The following is a 16,011-nucleotide window of genomic DNA, read 5'->3' on the forward strand; positions in this document are numbered from 1 at the left end:
AATACGTGATTTTTAGTACTCGGACTATCTATATAGCCCTGCAAAACCTTGATCCACCTGGCCAAGATGCACAGGACATGCAATGACAGCAGCAACTTGGGGAACGAACCCAGTGGCGTGGGCTTGCTCTGATTTGGAAAGAGGGCGCAAGTCGACTGTGGGGAAGCTGAGGCTAGGAACATGCACTCTAGCTGCAGCAGTCTACGCATAGTCCCGAGTTTGATCAGTGCTGCCTAGATAACCCCCCCCATACCGTTTTGACACTCTGCTAACCTTCATCCACTAGCTCTTCTATTGGATCCTGGCGTCTCTGATCCTAATCAGCACTCTAACCTCGGAGCGCGATACGAGCGGCCGCTGAGTCTGGACTAAGAGCGAGTTATAATTTCCGATCGCCATCCTTCCTTCTGGGCTGCGGCCCCCTGAAGCCACAATGACCGGTTGAGAGGAACAAGGCTCTGTTCCAGTTAGTCGGATGTGAGACGGGTTTCCGTTCTTGAAATAAGCTGAAGCGATTCTCAATAGTCGCCACACCCATGCGCTGCCAAGGTGTTTTGATGTGGTAGTCACCCAATTTATTTTTGTTATCAATAAATGGCTTGCATAGGTAGTCGATAGTATGCATCAGCCACAAATGGTTCTGGAGGCACTGTTTGTTCTGAAACTAGTCCTCGGTGCATGGTCGTGGCATCTCCCTTTAATGCTGAACGTATCACTTCGAAAAGACATCATGAGAGGGGCGTAGTTTGTGCTTCTTTTCACTCGTCTGCATGTAGCACTCCATAATGGCTCTCTACTCGTCGGCACCGCCAGAACGGCCATTTAGCGATGCGAAACCTACCTTGCTTGTAGCCTGGTGGATAACGCTCTTTTGTACATGCTTGATCTTGCTCCGCCTCTCAGGACGATACATTCGGGTGGAAAAGCTGTTCATCGAGGACAAGATTACAGCGTTGGCATTGCTACCATTGTACATGCGGATGGCATGCACTCATGTTGTCCTCTTATACGGAACAAATAACATTGACCTCGCGGGTACCGATCTCTTTTCCCAAGAGATTGAGAGAAGAGTTATTGGAAGCAAAGTCGTCCTCGCCGGAAGGATACTTCATGCTGCTACGTTTGTCTATCCCACATCTCTAAATCTTTTTATAATTCGTGTAACATATACTGACTGTTTTGCTTTCCAGATTATGGACGCTTAAATTCACCACGCTCGAGTTCCTTAACAGACTGGCTGGTGCCTCCTTGAAGAGGGTCTACAAGCTTCTCATCAACATCTTACGATGCGTTCTTGTGGCTTCCTTTGTGGCCATCATAGTGAGCGACCTTGCGGAGTGCCATCCGATATCTCACTATTGGCAAGTCATTCCGGACCCAGGACCACAGTGCCGTCAAGGCTTCGCGCAGCTCCTCACAATGGGAGTCTGCAGCGCAGTCATTGATGTCACGCTCATCATTTTCCCGATTCCAATCATCTTTTCTACTCGGATTGCTACCAAACGAAAAGTCTTGCTCGCCATACTGTTCTGCTTTGGGTTTCTGACCGTTGGCATCACCATTTACCGAATCCCCAAGACCATCAAGCAGCATGGGGACCAGGTGGTTCGATCCATGTGGGCATCCATCGAGCTGCTTGCCGCAACAGCAGTGGCAAATCTAGTAGCTTTGGGCTCGTTCCTGCGAGACAGCGGAGTGAGGAAGATCAAATTTCGCCCAGGCTACCACAGCAGTGGGACAAACTCCAAGCCCCAAGCCAAGGGGGCTTCGGGAAGTGATAGGCGGCAAGCTGAGAACGAGCGCCGGGCCAAATCGGCGAGCGATGAATGGGCAGACGATAAACAGGCCGATACCGCATTCCATTCTTCACCAAACATTGAAGATGGAGCACGTCACTCGCAATCAGCTAGTGGAAGTGGAATAAGTCCCACGCAGAGCCATGACTCGCTCATCCAGCCAGACCGGGGATCTTCACATGCTGCCCCGGTGCTGGGTCTTGAGACCCCTCGATCTCCAGAGCGAGTGGTTCCTGCCGGAATCACTAGCTTCCGGCGTAGATAGCTGTTTTACCAATAATACTTTATTTCTTCTTCTTGGCGTCTGATAATTCATTTTGGCCTTGCATAAGTGTCACAGTTTGTGGTTTCTAGCCACCCTCCCACCCAGCCACCAGAGCCAGGGAACACTCACGCTACCATGACGCCCCTTTTTATCAACTCTTTTAAGTTAATAAAGAACAAGTTCTAGAAGGATGGCTTGCATATGCTCCGGGTTCAAGCCTTTTAGGCCGTACATTCACACAAGCTACTTCTATGACTAGCTAGCGTACACTCATTCCATTAGTTCATAGAATCGGCCAACGGCTGCCTAGGCGTGGCTTTTGGATTCTGTTAGTCAAGTTTCAAGTCAAGACCTGCCAAATGTCAACTCTTATCTCTACACATCAGGCTAACCCCAGGTTTGCGGAGGCCTAGGCTCCACACGAAACCCACGCGACGATATGCAGGGGCAGTGAACGCCCTGAGCGAACTCCTGGCTGTCGCCACCACTACTTCACATCACTAGCAGTGCTACTCTCTTATAAAGGAACTACTACTCCAAGTCACTAATCGTATCTAGCGTCCGCTAAAGTAGCGCAGAGGCCTCGGTTCCAGCAAATTGTGGCTGTAGGCTATTGCCATGCGCAAAACTCTTCAGCGCGCTGTAATATATGGCACTATGAAATCATACCGGGATTGTTCGATGAGCCCACCCGGGAACCTTACCATATTCAGGCCATTGAACGCCAAGATGAACCTGCAAAGGAGATGAGGTTCCAGAATTTGCAATAGTAGCGTTTGTAGCTGGGTATTTGTAACTCGTAACTCGTATGATTTTCTCTCCTTTCCCTCCCGCCTTCTATAGGCCTTCCACCATTCATTTGCCATGCTGCTCCCTGCATACTTTATTCTCCGAGTAGACGGGATCATCTTTTCCTCGCCTTACATGCATGCAACTGCATGTCATCAGAGAGAATAGGCAGTGTTCAAGGTTGACCGGATCCTACCATGGCTTTCAACGAGCCAGAGAAGCCAAAATCCATCAAAAATGGAATCACTTATACCCGGGATTTTGAGGTTGTGGAAATGAGCGATCTGTCGGAGCAAAGGGGGGATCAATTCACGGTAACGACTTCATATTCCATAACGACGGCATCACGTCCCAGGGCTCCTCATAAGAAGTCAATGGGCCATCGTTTTGTAGACAGCTTCCGCCGTGCCCCGGGGGGACTCCCAATGACTGGCAATCATGGCTATCAAATCAACGATGATCTTCCAGAAATAGCTCAAGCGGGTAACCGCTTCTATGATCTACGCGCTGCCAACGTCCGGACGGCGAACTCTGCACTCGCACGCGATCTCAAGGGTCGTCATCTGCAGATGATTGCTTTTGGCGGTTCTATCGGTATAGTTATATCATTACTGCTAAAGAAAAGAAAGAGCTTGCACTCTAACATTCGTAATTAGGCACCGGTTTATTTGTGGCATCAGGCCTGGCATTGTACCAAGGTGGACCGGCCTCGATGCTGCTGGCCTACCTCGTAACTGGTGCTATTCAGTTCTGTACCATGCAGAGCCTGGGTGAATTAGTGGCCACATTTCCCGTTGCTGGCTCGTTTTCTGCATTTTCAAGCCGATTCCTGGATCCGTCATGGGGATTCGCTATGGGCTGGAAGTAAGTACTCATCAACCCCAGATCTCAGGGCTCGTCCTGCGATGCCACTAAAGGATCCGAGCCATATGCCCTCCTACAGAGCCTTGGTTGTTGTATCAATGCTAACGTTGGTGCTAGTTATGCACTGCAATGGCTCTTTGTTTTACCGATTGAGATTATTTCCGGAGCATTGACGATTCAATTTTGGAACTCGTCTATAAACCCAGCAATATTTGTTACCATTTTCCTCATAACGATTGTTACCATAAACATGTTTGGCATCAAAGGCTATGGCGAAGCAGAATTCATTTTCTCTACTGTCAAGGTGACAGCCATTGTCGGCTTCATGTAAGAATAAAACCTCTCAGCATTTTTAGTTTACTATTTCATGTACTAATGAATGCCTCAGACTACTTGGTATCGTCATCAATATCGGAGGGCCGCCTACGAGCGGATATATTGGCGGACAGTATTGGACCAACCCTGGCGCAACAAATAACGGGTTTAAAGGCTTTTGCAGCGTCCTAGTCACGTCCTCATTCTCCTTTATCGGTACCGAATTGGTCGGCCTTGCTGCGGCTGAAACTGCCAATCCAAAGAAATCCCTCCCAAGTGCCATCAAGCAAGTCTTTTGGAGAATCGCCATCTTTTACATCGTATCGCTCCTCCTAGTTAGTCTGTTGGTCCCCTACAACGACTTACGTCTCGTCGGAGGCGAAAACTCCGTCGGTGCCACTGCCAGTCCCTTTGTCGTTGCCGTTGAGAGCGCCGGTTCAACAATTCTACCGAGCGTTATGAATGCGGTTATTATGATTGCGGTTCTGAGCGTGGGAAACTCTGCCATTTTTGGATCCTCGAGAACACTGGCTGCCCTGGCCGAACAGTCACACGCACCTGCGATATTCTCCTATGTGGACCGCAAGGGACGACCGTTGACGGCAATCGTTTTTGCATCGATTCTCGGGCTTTTGGCATATCTAGTCAATGTCAAGGTCCATTCGGAGATTTTTGACTGGCTCATGGCTGTTTGCGCGCTGTCGAGTTTGTTTACATGGGGTAGCATCTGCCTCTGTCATATTCGGTTCCGGAGGGCTTGGGCAGCCTCAGGGCATTCGTTGAATCAGCTCCCATTTCTGTCGCAGGCTGGTGTCATCGGCTCCTTTCTCGGAGTGGCTGGGAACGTATTGGTCCTGGCTTCGCAATTCTGGATGGCTGTATCTCCATTGCAGGGAGATCCGAATGCCACCGGGCCCAACATTACTGCGAAAAACTTCTTTCTGAAGTTGATGACCGTTCCAATTGTTATTATATTCTATGTTGGGCACAAACTGTGGTTCAGAACAAAAATTGTCCCGATCGCTTCCATCGACATCCACACCGGGCGAAGCTTCTCACGAATGCAGCCGATTTCGGAAGAGGAAGAGGAGATACGCAAAGCGTGGCCTCTGTGGAAGAGAATTTATCGGACGCTGTGTTAATGATAGTTTTGATAATCATAGAATTGACTCGATTGTATAAGTTTCTTGATCATATCCAGCTACCTACTAAAGTAAGTATGCATGCGTGTCTAATACTTTCTCAATTTTAAGAATACATTTGCTACACACTTAGCAGCGAACCCAGTGTTGCGCAGAGATTTACACACACACACACACACATACGTATGAGCTGTAGTCTTGCATGATGCTTGTTCAAAATCTAGCAGCCGCATAGTCAAACTATATATACACGAAGCAACGGGCGATCCTTCAAGATCAATTCATGTACTGTAGGCGGCAAGATGGCAGCTAGCCTAGCACTAAGTAAGCTGTGGAAGCACAGTTTCACCATTTTTTCTCAGCCATGTTCATAGTATTAGAGAGTTTACATATAAATGCCAGATAGGCGAAAACAACGCCCAGCCTGATCAAAGGCCTTCTACTAGACGCGACTCTGCATATCAGCTCACTGTGGAGTACTACCACCGGATGGCCAGAGACGCCACTATGCTTCACGAGGTGGCCCCGCTTCGAGATATTTACGGCATCCTTCCAATACCCTTCCCGGTTAGATCTTCTAGTCTTCATCCTTTCTTGTATTCGTGTGCAACATTTTCATCTTTTTCATCAAAGCAGCAATTGTCCCATCACCACACGCAGCATGGCCGCTTCCACAGCTTCGGCGCGCGATCAGGCGCTCGGCTATCTCTCCGATCCCCGCTTCAGCCAGAGATTCACTCTGCCAGCAACTGCAGATAGCCCTGCTCTCACTGTCAGCTATGCTGACGTTGGCTTCAGCCCCGAAAATCCGGCTGATAGTCGCAGCACGCCTACTATGCTGTTTATACCAGGCATGTTTGGCTCCAGATACATAGGCGCGATCTTAGACCCTATTGCGCGTAAATTCGGCGTTCGGGTTCTTGTAGTTGACCGGTAAATCTTGGCTTCATTTCGAACTTCTATGTCGCACTTATCTACACGTCTGGCCGGTCTACTTATGCTAATATATTCAATTGAACCATGCCGACAGTCCGGGAATGGGACATTCCTCAGAAGTCCCCTTTGCTATTCGTGTTTCAACTTGGGTCCGGACTGTGCCTCTCATGCTGGCGCATCTTGACATTGAGCATGTCGCCTTGGTTTCCCATTCCGCTGGGACGATATATCTTCTAAACACACTGCACTATAATCGCGATATACTACATCCGGACCAGCCATTTGTTGCCCTCCTCGGTAAGTTGATGATACTACTATGTGTTTCATGTTATGGGCTCAAACCTATCTTCACGCGACTTCTACTTACACAATGCCAGCACCATGGGTTGACCCTGCGCATTCCAAGGTTACATCAATGCAGCTGATGCAATACATCCCGGCACAGGCCTTTTCGGTGTGGCATCACATTGCGCCTTTACTAGCCACAAGCGGAGTTGTGATTAATAAAGCGTCTAGCATAATCCCTTCCTCAGCGGGCAGTGGCAAAGACACACCTCAGGAAAGGAATAGACAAAAGCTAGCAGTCGAATACGACGTTTCCAGAGACTTCCAGGTTGAATTGGAGTCGCTTCTTGGTAAGAGAATAATGAAAGAAAATACTGTCGGCGCAAATAGCGAAGCACTCCTGTGTGCTAGAAAAGGCAAAGGATGGTCCTGGGGAGAGTGTGACGATTACGCGACCTTTGTAGAGACACTAGCGACTACTGAAAGGCAAAAATGCCAGATGGACTCCAACACAGAGAACCATGGGAAATTGAAAGTCAGGGCGTATTTTGCCGAAAACGATGTTATGGTTGGAGTTGGCGGGCAGAAGTATATGGAAAACTGCTGGAGGCGTGGAGAGGGTAGTTATAATGACGTTCTGGATTTTGATTCAGCCACTATCGCTGATACAGATCATGACAGCCTTGTACTGTCTGTAAATGTTTTAGAGAAGGTATTTGCTGACGCCGGCGGCAGCTTAGCACGCTAAGTGTCATTGAACGTTGAACGTTTATGAGGAGACAAGTAAATTGAAACCCTGTATCAAATGTATTGACAGTTTCTATAATGTTCGCCATATTAGATCCTCTTCCCTCCCAACTCAACAAAAGGAAGCGCCCTGCATATGCTCGGATTTAGCCAGGGGTATATGTAAAGTCGCATTATCCTAAACCACATAGAGCTAAGATCTGATGCGGGGAGGGCCTTTTGAACATGAGAGACGGAGACCATTGCCGTTATCTATCCGCATAGCCCCGGCAATGACGGAGCCAACATGACAGCTTCGCGACAATTGGATACGAAATCCAGATTGCAGTTGACAAGCTTACTTGATGCAGCAACTCCCCTGAAGCTCGCGCCACCGAACCCAGACCTGCCTAATGCTGCGCGGACCTTTGTTAGCGTTGTGAGCGCGCGCCAACGTGCACTTTTGATCGATCCTCCACGGCATGCCTTGCCAGGTGAGCAGATACCTTGTCAGGAACCCTGTTGTGCTGAAGAGCATGAGCTTTTACAATAGCCAGCTCCCCTCCAGATCTCGGATAATCGGCAGCTGGCTGATAGTCAATGAGGAGAAGTAAGGAGATGGGACCTGGCAAGTTCCTAGCTAGGTTGTTAGCGGCGCGACAAGCTCGTGGACGACTACGTGACAGTTACAATGGGAGACCTATTTGGATGAGTATAAAGAGTGCCGATTGTCTGAAAGGAAACCTCTTGGTTATCCGCCAAGGCCCATCGAGACGGCTCTTGATCAGTTAGGCTTACCGGTACAATGGGCTATTCTCTGAGAGCCTTTTTGGCTCTGGCAGCGGTGGTTGCCGTTACAGACTCGTCTGTCAACGGACTGCCTTCCACCAACTATGTTCTGCACGAGACCAGGAATCCCACTGGGACAGGCCAGTTCAACAGCCATCATCAATGGAAGCGTGGAAGCCGCCTCGATCCCAACGCTATTGTCCCGCTTCGGATTGGTCTAGTTCAAAGCAATATCGATCAGGGCTACGAGAAGCTGATGCAAGTCTCCGACCCGTCCTCGGAAAGCTTTGGCAACCATCTCAGCGAGGCCGAAGTTCACGACTTGTTCGCCCCAGCAGACGAAACCTTCGATGCCGTTCATTCGTGGTTGGTCGAAGCCGGAGTCAACGCGTCGGACATTCGCCAATACGCCAACAAAGGATGGCTCGCTATCGACCTGCCTGTATCCTACGTCGAAGATTTGTTCTTGGCGCAGTATCATGAGCATGAGAGGGAAGGCGTGGTTAAGATTGGCTGTGACCAGTACCACGTCCCCAAGCATCTCGCACAGCACATTGACTACATCGTGCCCGGTGTCAAGCTGTCGCCACCCATGATCAAACGATCCATTGAGAAACGAGACGAGACCAGCGTCAGCAACCATAGAAAGGGCTGGAAGCCGAAGCAGATGCCGCCTGCGCTCTTGGCCCTGGAAAAGGCTCTTGCGCCTAGCTCCAAGCTGCCCGCTGATCTGCAAGATTGCGCTCGTAACTTCACCGCTATTTGTTACCGTGCGCTGTACCAGATCCCCGAGGTCAACCTTCCTGTGCCTGGAAATGAGCCTGCGGTTTTTGAGTCTGGCGATACATTTTCCCAACAAGACATCGACTCATATTTCCAGAAATATGCCTCTTACATTCCCAAGGGCACGCATCCCAAGGTTTTGTCAGTCGACGGTGGCAATGCTCCGGTGGCCGCAAACTCCCCATTCAACACTGGTGAATCAGACATCGACATTGATATCATTCAGACGTTGATCTGGCCCCAGTCGATGGTTCTGTACCAAGTAGATGATCGACTGTACACCACCGCAAACAACATGTCTGGCTTTTTGAACACCTTTTTGGATGCTTTGGATGGATCTTACTGCCACTATTCAGCGTACGGCATATCGGGAGACAGCCCCGGAGTTGATCCTGCATACCCAGACAACAGACCCGGCGGCTACACTGGCCAAAAGCTGTGTGGTGCTTACAAGCCAAACAAGGTCATTTCCATCTCATATGGCGAGGGAGAGATTGATGTGCCCAAGAACTACTTCCTTCGACAATGCAACGAGTGGCTCAAGCTGGGTTTGCAAGGAACTACTGTTCTCGTGTCGTCTGGCGATTACGGCGCTGCGATGCCGCCGCATGAGGATTCAGCCAGCGGCTGCTTGTCCGGGTCAGGCCAGAACCAGACAATCTATAATCCGGGCAATCCTGTCTCGTGCCCGTATCTCACCGCTGTCGGCGCCACTCAGCTTGAGCCTGGAACAACAGTGTTGGATGCCGAGGGCGCTATGCAGACCAACCTTGGCCCAGGAGCCGAACTCTTTGCTTCCGGAGGTGGATTCTCCAACTACTTCCCTATTCCAAGCTACCAGAAGACAGCAGTGAGCAGCTACTTTGCCAAGCACGATCCAGGCCATCCTTACTACATTGCGAATAGCGATGCCAGCAACATTGGCGAGAACGGAGGAATCTACAACCGTGCCGGCAGAGGTATTCCCGATATTTCAGCCAACGGAGCCAATTTCCGAGCATTCAATAACCAGAGTGACGGCCATTGGTTCGGCACAAGCTTGGCTGCACCTCTTTGGGCCTCTGTCATTACCTTGATAAACCAGGAGCGTGCCCTGATTGGTAAAAAGTCTGTTGGATTCATTAACCCGGTATTATACTCACATGCCAGTGCCCTTACCGATATTAAGCAGGGATCAAATCCCAATTGTGGTACAAGCGGCTTTACTGCCGTGGAGGGCTGGGACCCAGTAACCGGGCTGGGCACTCCCAAGTATCCGGATTTGCTGAAGATTTGGCTGGAGCTTCCATAAACGTGGCTCTTGTCGGTGTGTTGACAGATAGTCTTTAATAAAGAACAAATTACTACAATGGCATCTATGTGTGAAGTCTTTGCCATATAGCTGCCAAGCAAATGGGACTCTGATCAACTTTTCGTATGTCATCTATTAGTGCAGAAAATGTGTGCCCAATCTTGCCATCATCATTGACAGCATGCTTTATTGAGCAAACATACGGCAATTGCGTTTATACATCATCTTATTTAACTAATCATGCTGTAGATATACGTAAGATTGACTCATCCTCGGCGATCTGCTTCCTGCGCTTTTCTCGCCGGTGCGCATACCTTATCCAGAAAGCCATTATTATCAATCCGACGGCGATTCCAATGCTTGTCGGGTATCCTTTTGGGTATTCGGGGGCTTCCACCTGCTGCCAGATCAATAGTGGAAGCCATGCCTGAATCACATAAGCCATTTCATTCATTGTGCCTGTCACTAGCGCTCGCTCTTCGTTATCGTCGGTGCAGATTTCGTGAGCCCAAGCAAATGTCAGGCCGCTGATGCCTCCGCTGAATCCAGCTAAAAAGAAGCAAGCCCACTTCCAGCCAATTGGGATATTCCAGATTGTTAGGCTGACGTAAACGACGATGTTCATGAGACCCGAGAATACTATTGGTGGCCATCTTTCACCCTTGAATATCGTGTCTGACGTCCAAGCATAGGCCAGTGTCGTGACGACGGTAATCGCGGTTGTGATAGTGGGGTATGTGTTGATCTGTGTAATACTGTATCCTTCTTTTTTAAGCCATAGGGAAAACGCAGGCTGAGAGGCGGCGCCACCACCATTGTTGAAGAATATGTAGAGCAGAGTGAGCAGATAGATGTGCCAGCTAGAAAATATGCTCTTCAGTTTGGCTTTGGTAAATGGGGCGCGGTTTGCTCTACCCTCCAGCTGCATCCTCTTCTGAGCAAGGGCAATGTCGTCTGGCGTCAAATACCATGCTCGTGTGATTTCTGGCACGTCGGGAATCATGAAGTATCCGGCCAAGGCTATCGGCAAAGAGATGACTGTATTAATGATGAAGAGCCACTGCCAGCCTTTGAAACCGTCTCTACCGCCAAGGTGATACACCGCAGCCATAAGGTAGCCCGAGAACATTGTCCCAATAGCACTACTAGTATGAAAGATGCAAGATCGTTTGGCAAGCTCATCTTTGCGGTACCACGATCCAATGATGTACTGCATCCCAGGGTAAAATGTGCTCTCAGCAAGTCCGATGAAGAATCGCAAGACGTAAATCTGTTGCGCATTGTTGCATTTTACCATCAGAATCGTCAAGACTGCCCAGGTGACTTCGCATGATGGAATCCAAATAGATGGTCGAATCCGAGTTAACAGAATATTGCTGTGAACATGATGGTTAACGAAAGGTCAACAGGATTTAGCTTTCTCCATACCTTGGAATCTGCCCAATGACGTATCCAACAGTCCAACAGGTTTGCATGTAATTCAGCTGGTTTCCAAACAGATTCAGATCTTCTTTCATTCCAGAGACAAATGCATTGTTGATATTCACTTGGTCGAGATACTTGATGAAGTAGCCCAGCGAAGCAAACGAAAGAAGCGCGGCGTCAAGCTTGAACAAGAACCGCCTTTCTTCAGGCGACTTATCCAACGTGTCCCATATATAGGACACCCATCTTTTCTTAACTTCTGGTTGAACGATACCTGAGGAAAGTGACTCGGTTCTATCAATATTGACTGAACCCAGAGATTTGTTCTCCAAGTCGCGGCCGGCGGGACTCTCCGCTGCTTCAACGGACGGCATAATGGGCCGCTAAATTTCCAAGACAATCAAGCAAGGCCACTGCAAGATTGGCCGTTCTTCAATTTCCCATTTGAACACTGCCACTAAATACATTTAGCTACTCTAAGAGAAAACATTATATGCATCATAATCTCATGATCTCCTTATCAGGTGCATTGCGTGATAGGAGGGGTATTTGAGCACATTTGGTGACTGTCGGCGGATCATGAACTTCCTTGGTCGGCACTATGAAGCCAGTTGCACGGAAATACCAATTCCATGTGAGTAAGCTACGATCACTATCAGTTATACATGGATACTATGCAGTTTGATAACAAATAGATAATTGGGGGTTCTATCTTATTGACGAATTTCGTTCTGCAATCTTTTGAAATGGGGCGTGGCCGTCGCATCGCCGGGATATTGCAATACGGGCGCATCATCGCGCCACCACTCCATACATGACCCCTGTTGAATGAGGATGTTTGAGTGGTGCAATAGGCACAACCTACATACATGCGGCAGTTGATAACCTCAAGCAAGATATACATTTGATCTGCAGCTGTGTGCATGACATCTGTCTATTCTGCGGGGAAGTATGATTGGTCATATGAGTACATGATAACGCCATAGTAGAACCTTCTTGGGCGATCCAACTAACGCCACATTGGAAACAGGTATGTTACTTGATATGGATAATGGCGAATGAGTACAACGATATTCCGTAGGCGTGGGCCAGAACCTCCTCAAAGTGACAGCTATTTAGAGGATCATACTTGAACCGCTGCCTCGCACGTTTATAAGTCTGTGACGCTAGCACAAGGAGATTCAATAAGCGTGTCCAATAATTAAACGCAAAGTTGTATAAGATCACAAGCAATATGGCTCCCGCACCTATTGACCCTGCCATTGTTGATGTGGCGACACCAAAGAAGGATTCGCTTCCAATCCCTGCCGCTGCTCGGCAGCGATTGCTAAAGGCTGGCATTGATCTGTCCAACGGCTATCCCTACAGGCCATCCCGGCCTCTTTTCCTGCAAGACGTATATAAAATCAGGAGTGCCGATAGGAAGCACATAGATGCTGGCACCAGGGCGGATAAATCCAAGAAGAACTTGTTTTCTGCCGCCACCAAGATTACTGACATCACTGCGAACATTGGTACGGAAATTGAGGGTATACAGCTGAAAGACCTTAGCGATGAACAGCGAGATGAGCTAGCTCTCTTGATTGCTGAGCGAAGCGTCGTCTTCTTCAGAAATCAGGACATATCGCCCCAGCAGCAGAAGGAATTGGGAGAGTGGTACGGCGATATTGAGATTCATGTTAGTCACCCGTTTAGCATCTATAGAGTTACTATGCTGATATGTGCTCCAGCCTCAAGTACCACAAGTCCCGGGAGTTGCAGGAGTCACCGTGATCTGGCCAGACCTTCAGGCCACAGAACGGCCCGCGAATTTCCGCAATCCTGGTGGATCGTCTGTCTGGCACACAGACCTTGTACATGAGCAGCAGCCCGCGGGAATCACTCACTTACACAACGATACAGTTCCCCCCGTTGGAGGAGATACACTATGGGCAAGCGGATATGGAGCGTATGAAAAGCTTTCTCCCAGCTTCCGCAAGTTCATTGACGGCAAGTATGCTGTGTATCGATCTGCACACCAATACCTGGACCGAGAAAATCCTGAGGCGGGACCAAAATATATTGAGCGAACTCATCCGCTGGTACGAGTTCATCCCGTCACGGGGTGGAAGGCTCTTTGGGTCAATCGCGCGATGACTGTGCGCATTGTTGGTCTCGACAAAGCAGAGAGCGACCTTATTCTTGGCTATTTGTACGACGTATATGAGAAGAATCCTGATATCCAGCTTCGATGGAAATGGACTCCAGGAACATCGGTACTATGGGACAACCGGTATGATCACATCACCTTTTCAGAGAGGCCTTGAATATGTAAAAACTAACATCCATGCCAGAATCACTATCCACAATGCCAGCTGGGACTATGCTGGTAGACATCCTAGACACGGAACTCGCGTAACTTCGTTGGCTGAGAAGCCCTTCTTCGAGGCCGATGCACCAACGAGGCGACAAGCACTCGGGCTCTTGGATGAAAGCGAGAAGGAAGAATTGGTATTATATGGGAACTAGTGGAAGTTAACAGGCGCCGCTTTATGATAGCAAATAAATGTTTCGTATCATGTATAAGAACAGAAGCCCAGATGTAGAGTCGTATAACAACGACATATGTAAAGGGAAGTCAAAATGAAGGCCGTGGCCATAAAGCGAAGAATCAATGGTGATGTTTAGTATGTGTAGGGCCTGTGTATGATTTGCAAAGCTTGACTTGACCGCTGTTTTGCTGTTGCACAGCTTTACTTATGATCACAACTTTCCCCAGGCTATTAATATAATGAGCCCTATATGTTCACATCCTGCAAACATATGATGATTACCCTTTCTCTTTAATGGTCTATTCTAGGTTCAACGACTAAGTGGGCTGCCAAAGGACCTAGGCTTCAAGTACGCCTCTATAGCGTAGCTTTCCGCCCTCAAGCCTCTCAAACGCGTTGGTAATTCCTTCCGCTGTCATTGGAAAGCGCTCAATGCTAGGCTTAATATCATGCTTCACGGCAAACTGCAGCATTGTTTGAACCTCATCTGGAGTAGACGAGCAGCTGCCATGGATTGACAATTCCTTCCCGATCATCGCCATGTAGGGGAATTCGAGATTGCCACTCGAAATAGTAAGAGGATATATATGACCGAATGGCGCCATTACCTCAGTGTATCTATTTATTACGTTAACGACAAATCAACACGTTCTCTCTGTATCATGAAGACTTACAGCTTCCAGTCGGGAGTCGCACTGGTAGTGACCAACAGATGATTAATCTTTGGAACATCTGCCGCACTCAGATTTGTTGTGTTGTAGAACTTAGTAGCGCCAAAGTCCATAGCCTCTTGCTTCTTATTGTCCGAGCTGGAAAACCCCACCACGGTACAGCCCCAAGCTGCCGCAAACTGAATAGCAAGATGGCCCAGCCCGCCGATTCCCACAATGCCAACACAGTCGGAGGGCTTGATGCCTTGTCGCAAGAATGGGATGAAGACGGTTTGTCCAGCGCACATAAATGGCCCGGCATGGGCGCTGAGTATCTCGTCCGGGAGTATTGCCAATCGTGTTTCCGGCCACACGCTATGAGTTGCAAACGACCCTTGGTCAAAATCAGATATGCCAAATGCGTGTGCGCCCTTGACGCAGTGCCAAGTGTGTCCTGCCAAGCAGTACTGGCACTCGGCACATCCACCCTTGACATATCCGAATCCAACTCGATCACCGCTATTCTTATTAGACCAGTCATCAATAACAAACAAGGGCCACAATACTTACACTTTCACAAGACTCACTTTGCTGCCCACGGCTTTGACAACGCCAACACCTTCGTGGCCCAATACCATGTCCGTATGAAGGTAGTGTGCATCAGTTCCGCAGACCCCAGAGTGCGTATTTTCTATGAGAACATCATTGCTTTGCAAGGCTGGAACTGTCGTCTGGCTCTCAGTGACCTTGCCGGTCGAAGACCCTTTGAAGACTGTGAATGTAGTCGCCATTGCTGCTGTCTTTGAGAGATACAACTGAAAGTGAAGCTGCGAACTGAAGAAATGATATGGCCATGAGGTTCGCAAAGCTGTCCTTTATACTTGACGGGTTGGATCATAGTAACATAGTTATTAAGCAGAGACGTGTAAAAGCTTCCATGATCTATTGACATTATTGAAACCGCTTGATTGGTAAAGTCTTACATGCAAAGGACTAGTATGAATATGCTGTAAAGTCTGATGCCATTCTTTATCGCCTAGCACATTTTGAGACATTGGTGGAGTATAATATGGCGCTTCCAGTCCCGCTCACATTATACGGGCGCAAGAGATTTACGATTGGACAGAGTGTGTTCTATCGATATAGTGATATTAGGCTGTTGATCTAGATTTCATTCAATGCCATTATGTTAGTGGTGTAGCTGTCGAGCGAAGCTGAGTGTATGCAGATGCGTATCTATTGGACCCATTAATACCCATCAACCAACTTTTGTTATCTTACCATTGCCTTTTGTCAACTTACATGAAGAGTAAAAGCAGCTAGCCAAGATATTGTTTTATTAGGAATCGCTGTGCAAGGCTATGTAAAGACAGGACGTGTGTGAATTGGATTTCATGCAACTTTCATTCACAAGGTCCAGGTTC

The 16,011-nt window shown here is 48.5% G+C and overlaps 8 protein-coding genes across 8 annotated transcripts; 6 read left to right on the top strand and 2 right to left on the bottom strand.

Annotated features, from left to right (window-relative positions):
* Positions 1 to 785: 785 nt before the first annotated feature.
* On the top strand, positions 786 to 2,061 carry TGAM01_v207884 (hypothetical protein; the record flags this gene model as incomplete). Its single annotated transcript, XM_018805254.1, has 2 exons — positions 786 to 1,120; positions 1,191 to 2,061. 2 exons carry the CDS (start codon positions 786 to 788, stop codon positions 2,059 to 2,061), a joined length of 1,206 nt encoding a protein of 401 aa, XP_018661425.1.
* Positions 2,062 to 3,047: 986 nt separating this feature from the next.
* On the top strand, positions 3,048 to 5,171 carry TGAM01_v207885 (hypothetical protein; the record flags this gene model as incomplete). Its single annotated transcript, XM_018805253.1, has 4 exons — positions 3,048 to 3,444; positions 3,507 to 3,714; positions 3,832 to 4,041; positions 4,103 to 5,171. 4 exons carry the CDS (start codon positions 3,048 to 3,050, stop codon positions 5,169 to 5,171), a joined length of 1,884 nt encoding a protein of 627 aa, XP_018661424.1.
* A 661-nt stretch (positions 5,172 to 5,832) lies between these two features.
* TGAM01_v207886 (hypothetical protein) lies at positions 5,833 to 7,140 on the top strand (the record flags this gene model as incomplete). Its single annotated transcript, XM_018805252.1, has 3 exons — positions 5,833 to 6,104; positions 6,202 to 6,404; positions 6,485 to 7,140. The coding sequence occupies 3 exons, from the start codon at positions 5,833 to 5,835 to the stop codon at positions 7,138 to 7,140; spliced, it is 1,131 nt and encodes a 376-aa protein (XP_018661423.1).
* Positions 7,141 to 7,425: 285 nt separating this feature from the next.
* Positions 7,426 to 7,758, top strand: TGAM01_v207887 (hypothetical protein; the record flags this gene model as incomplete). The annotated part of the gene is made up of 2 exons (XM_024550196.1): positions 7,426 to 7,612; positions 7,730 to 7,758. The coding sequence occupies 2 exons, from the start codon at positions 7,426 to 7,428 to the stop codon at positions 7,756 to 7,758; spliced, it is 216 nt and encodes a 71-aa protein (XP_024405091.1).
* Positions 7,759 to 7,923: 165 nt separating this feature from the next.
* On the top strand, positions 7,924 to 9,981 carry TGAM01_v207888 (Pro-kumamolisin; the record flags this gene model as incomplete). Its single annotated transcript, XM_018805251.1, has 1 exon — positions 7,924 to 9,981. One exon carries the CDS (start codon positions 7,924 to 7,926, stop codon positions 9,979 to 9,981), a length of 2,058 nt encoding a protein of 685 aa, XP_018661422.1.
* A 238-nt stretch (positions 9,982 to 10,219) lies between these two features.
* Positions 10,220 to 11,780, bottom strand: TGAM01_v207889 (pantothenate transporter liz1; the record flags this gene model as incomplete). The annotated part of the gene is made up of 2 exons (XM_018805250.2): positions 10,220 to 11,357; positions 11,410 to 11,780. The coding sequence occupies 2 exons, from the start codon at positions 11,778 to 11,780 to the stop codon at positions 10,220 to 10,222; spliced, it is 1,509 nt and encodes a 502-aa protein (XP_018661421.2).
* An 860-nt stretch (positions 11,781 to 12,640) lies between these two features.
* On the top strand, positions 12,641 to 13,914 carry TGAM01_v207890 (alpha-ketoglutarate-dependent taurine dioxygenase; the record flags this gene model as incomplete). Its single annotated transcript, XM_024550197.1, has 3 exons — positions 12,641 to 13,084; positions 13,137 to 13,678; positions 13,740 to 13,914. 3 exons carry the CDS (start codon positions 12,641 to 12,643, stop codon positions 13,912 to 13,914), a joined length of 1,161 nt encoding a protein of 386 aa, XP_024405092.1.
* A 361-nt stretch (positions 13,915 to 14,275) lies between these two features.
* TGAM01_v207891 (hypothetical protein) lies at positions 14,276 to 15,378 on the bottom strand (the record flags this gene model as incomplete). The annotated part of the gene is made up of 3 exons (XM_018805248.2): positions 14,276 to 14,555; positions 14,612 to 15,106; positions 15,158 to 15,378. The coding sequence occupies 3 exons, from the start codon at positions 15,376 to 15,378 to the stop codon at positions 14,276 to 14,278; spliced, it is 996 nt and encodes a 331-aa protein (XP_018661419.2).
* Positions 15,379 to 16,011: the final 633 nt, after the last annotated feature.

The sequence above is a fragment of the Trichoderma gamsii genome (genome assembly GCF_001481775.2).
Source record: "Trichoderma gamsii strain T6085 chromosome Unknown Scaffold_30.2, whole genome shotgun sequence".
NCBI classification, from domain to species: domain Eukaryota; kingdom Fungi; phylum Ascomycota; class Sordariomycetes; order Hypocreales; family Hypocreaceae; genus Trichoderma; species Trichoderma gamsii.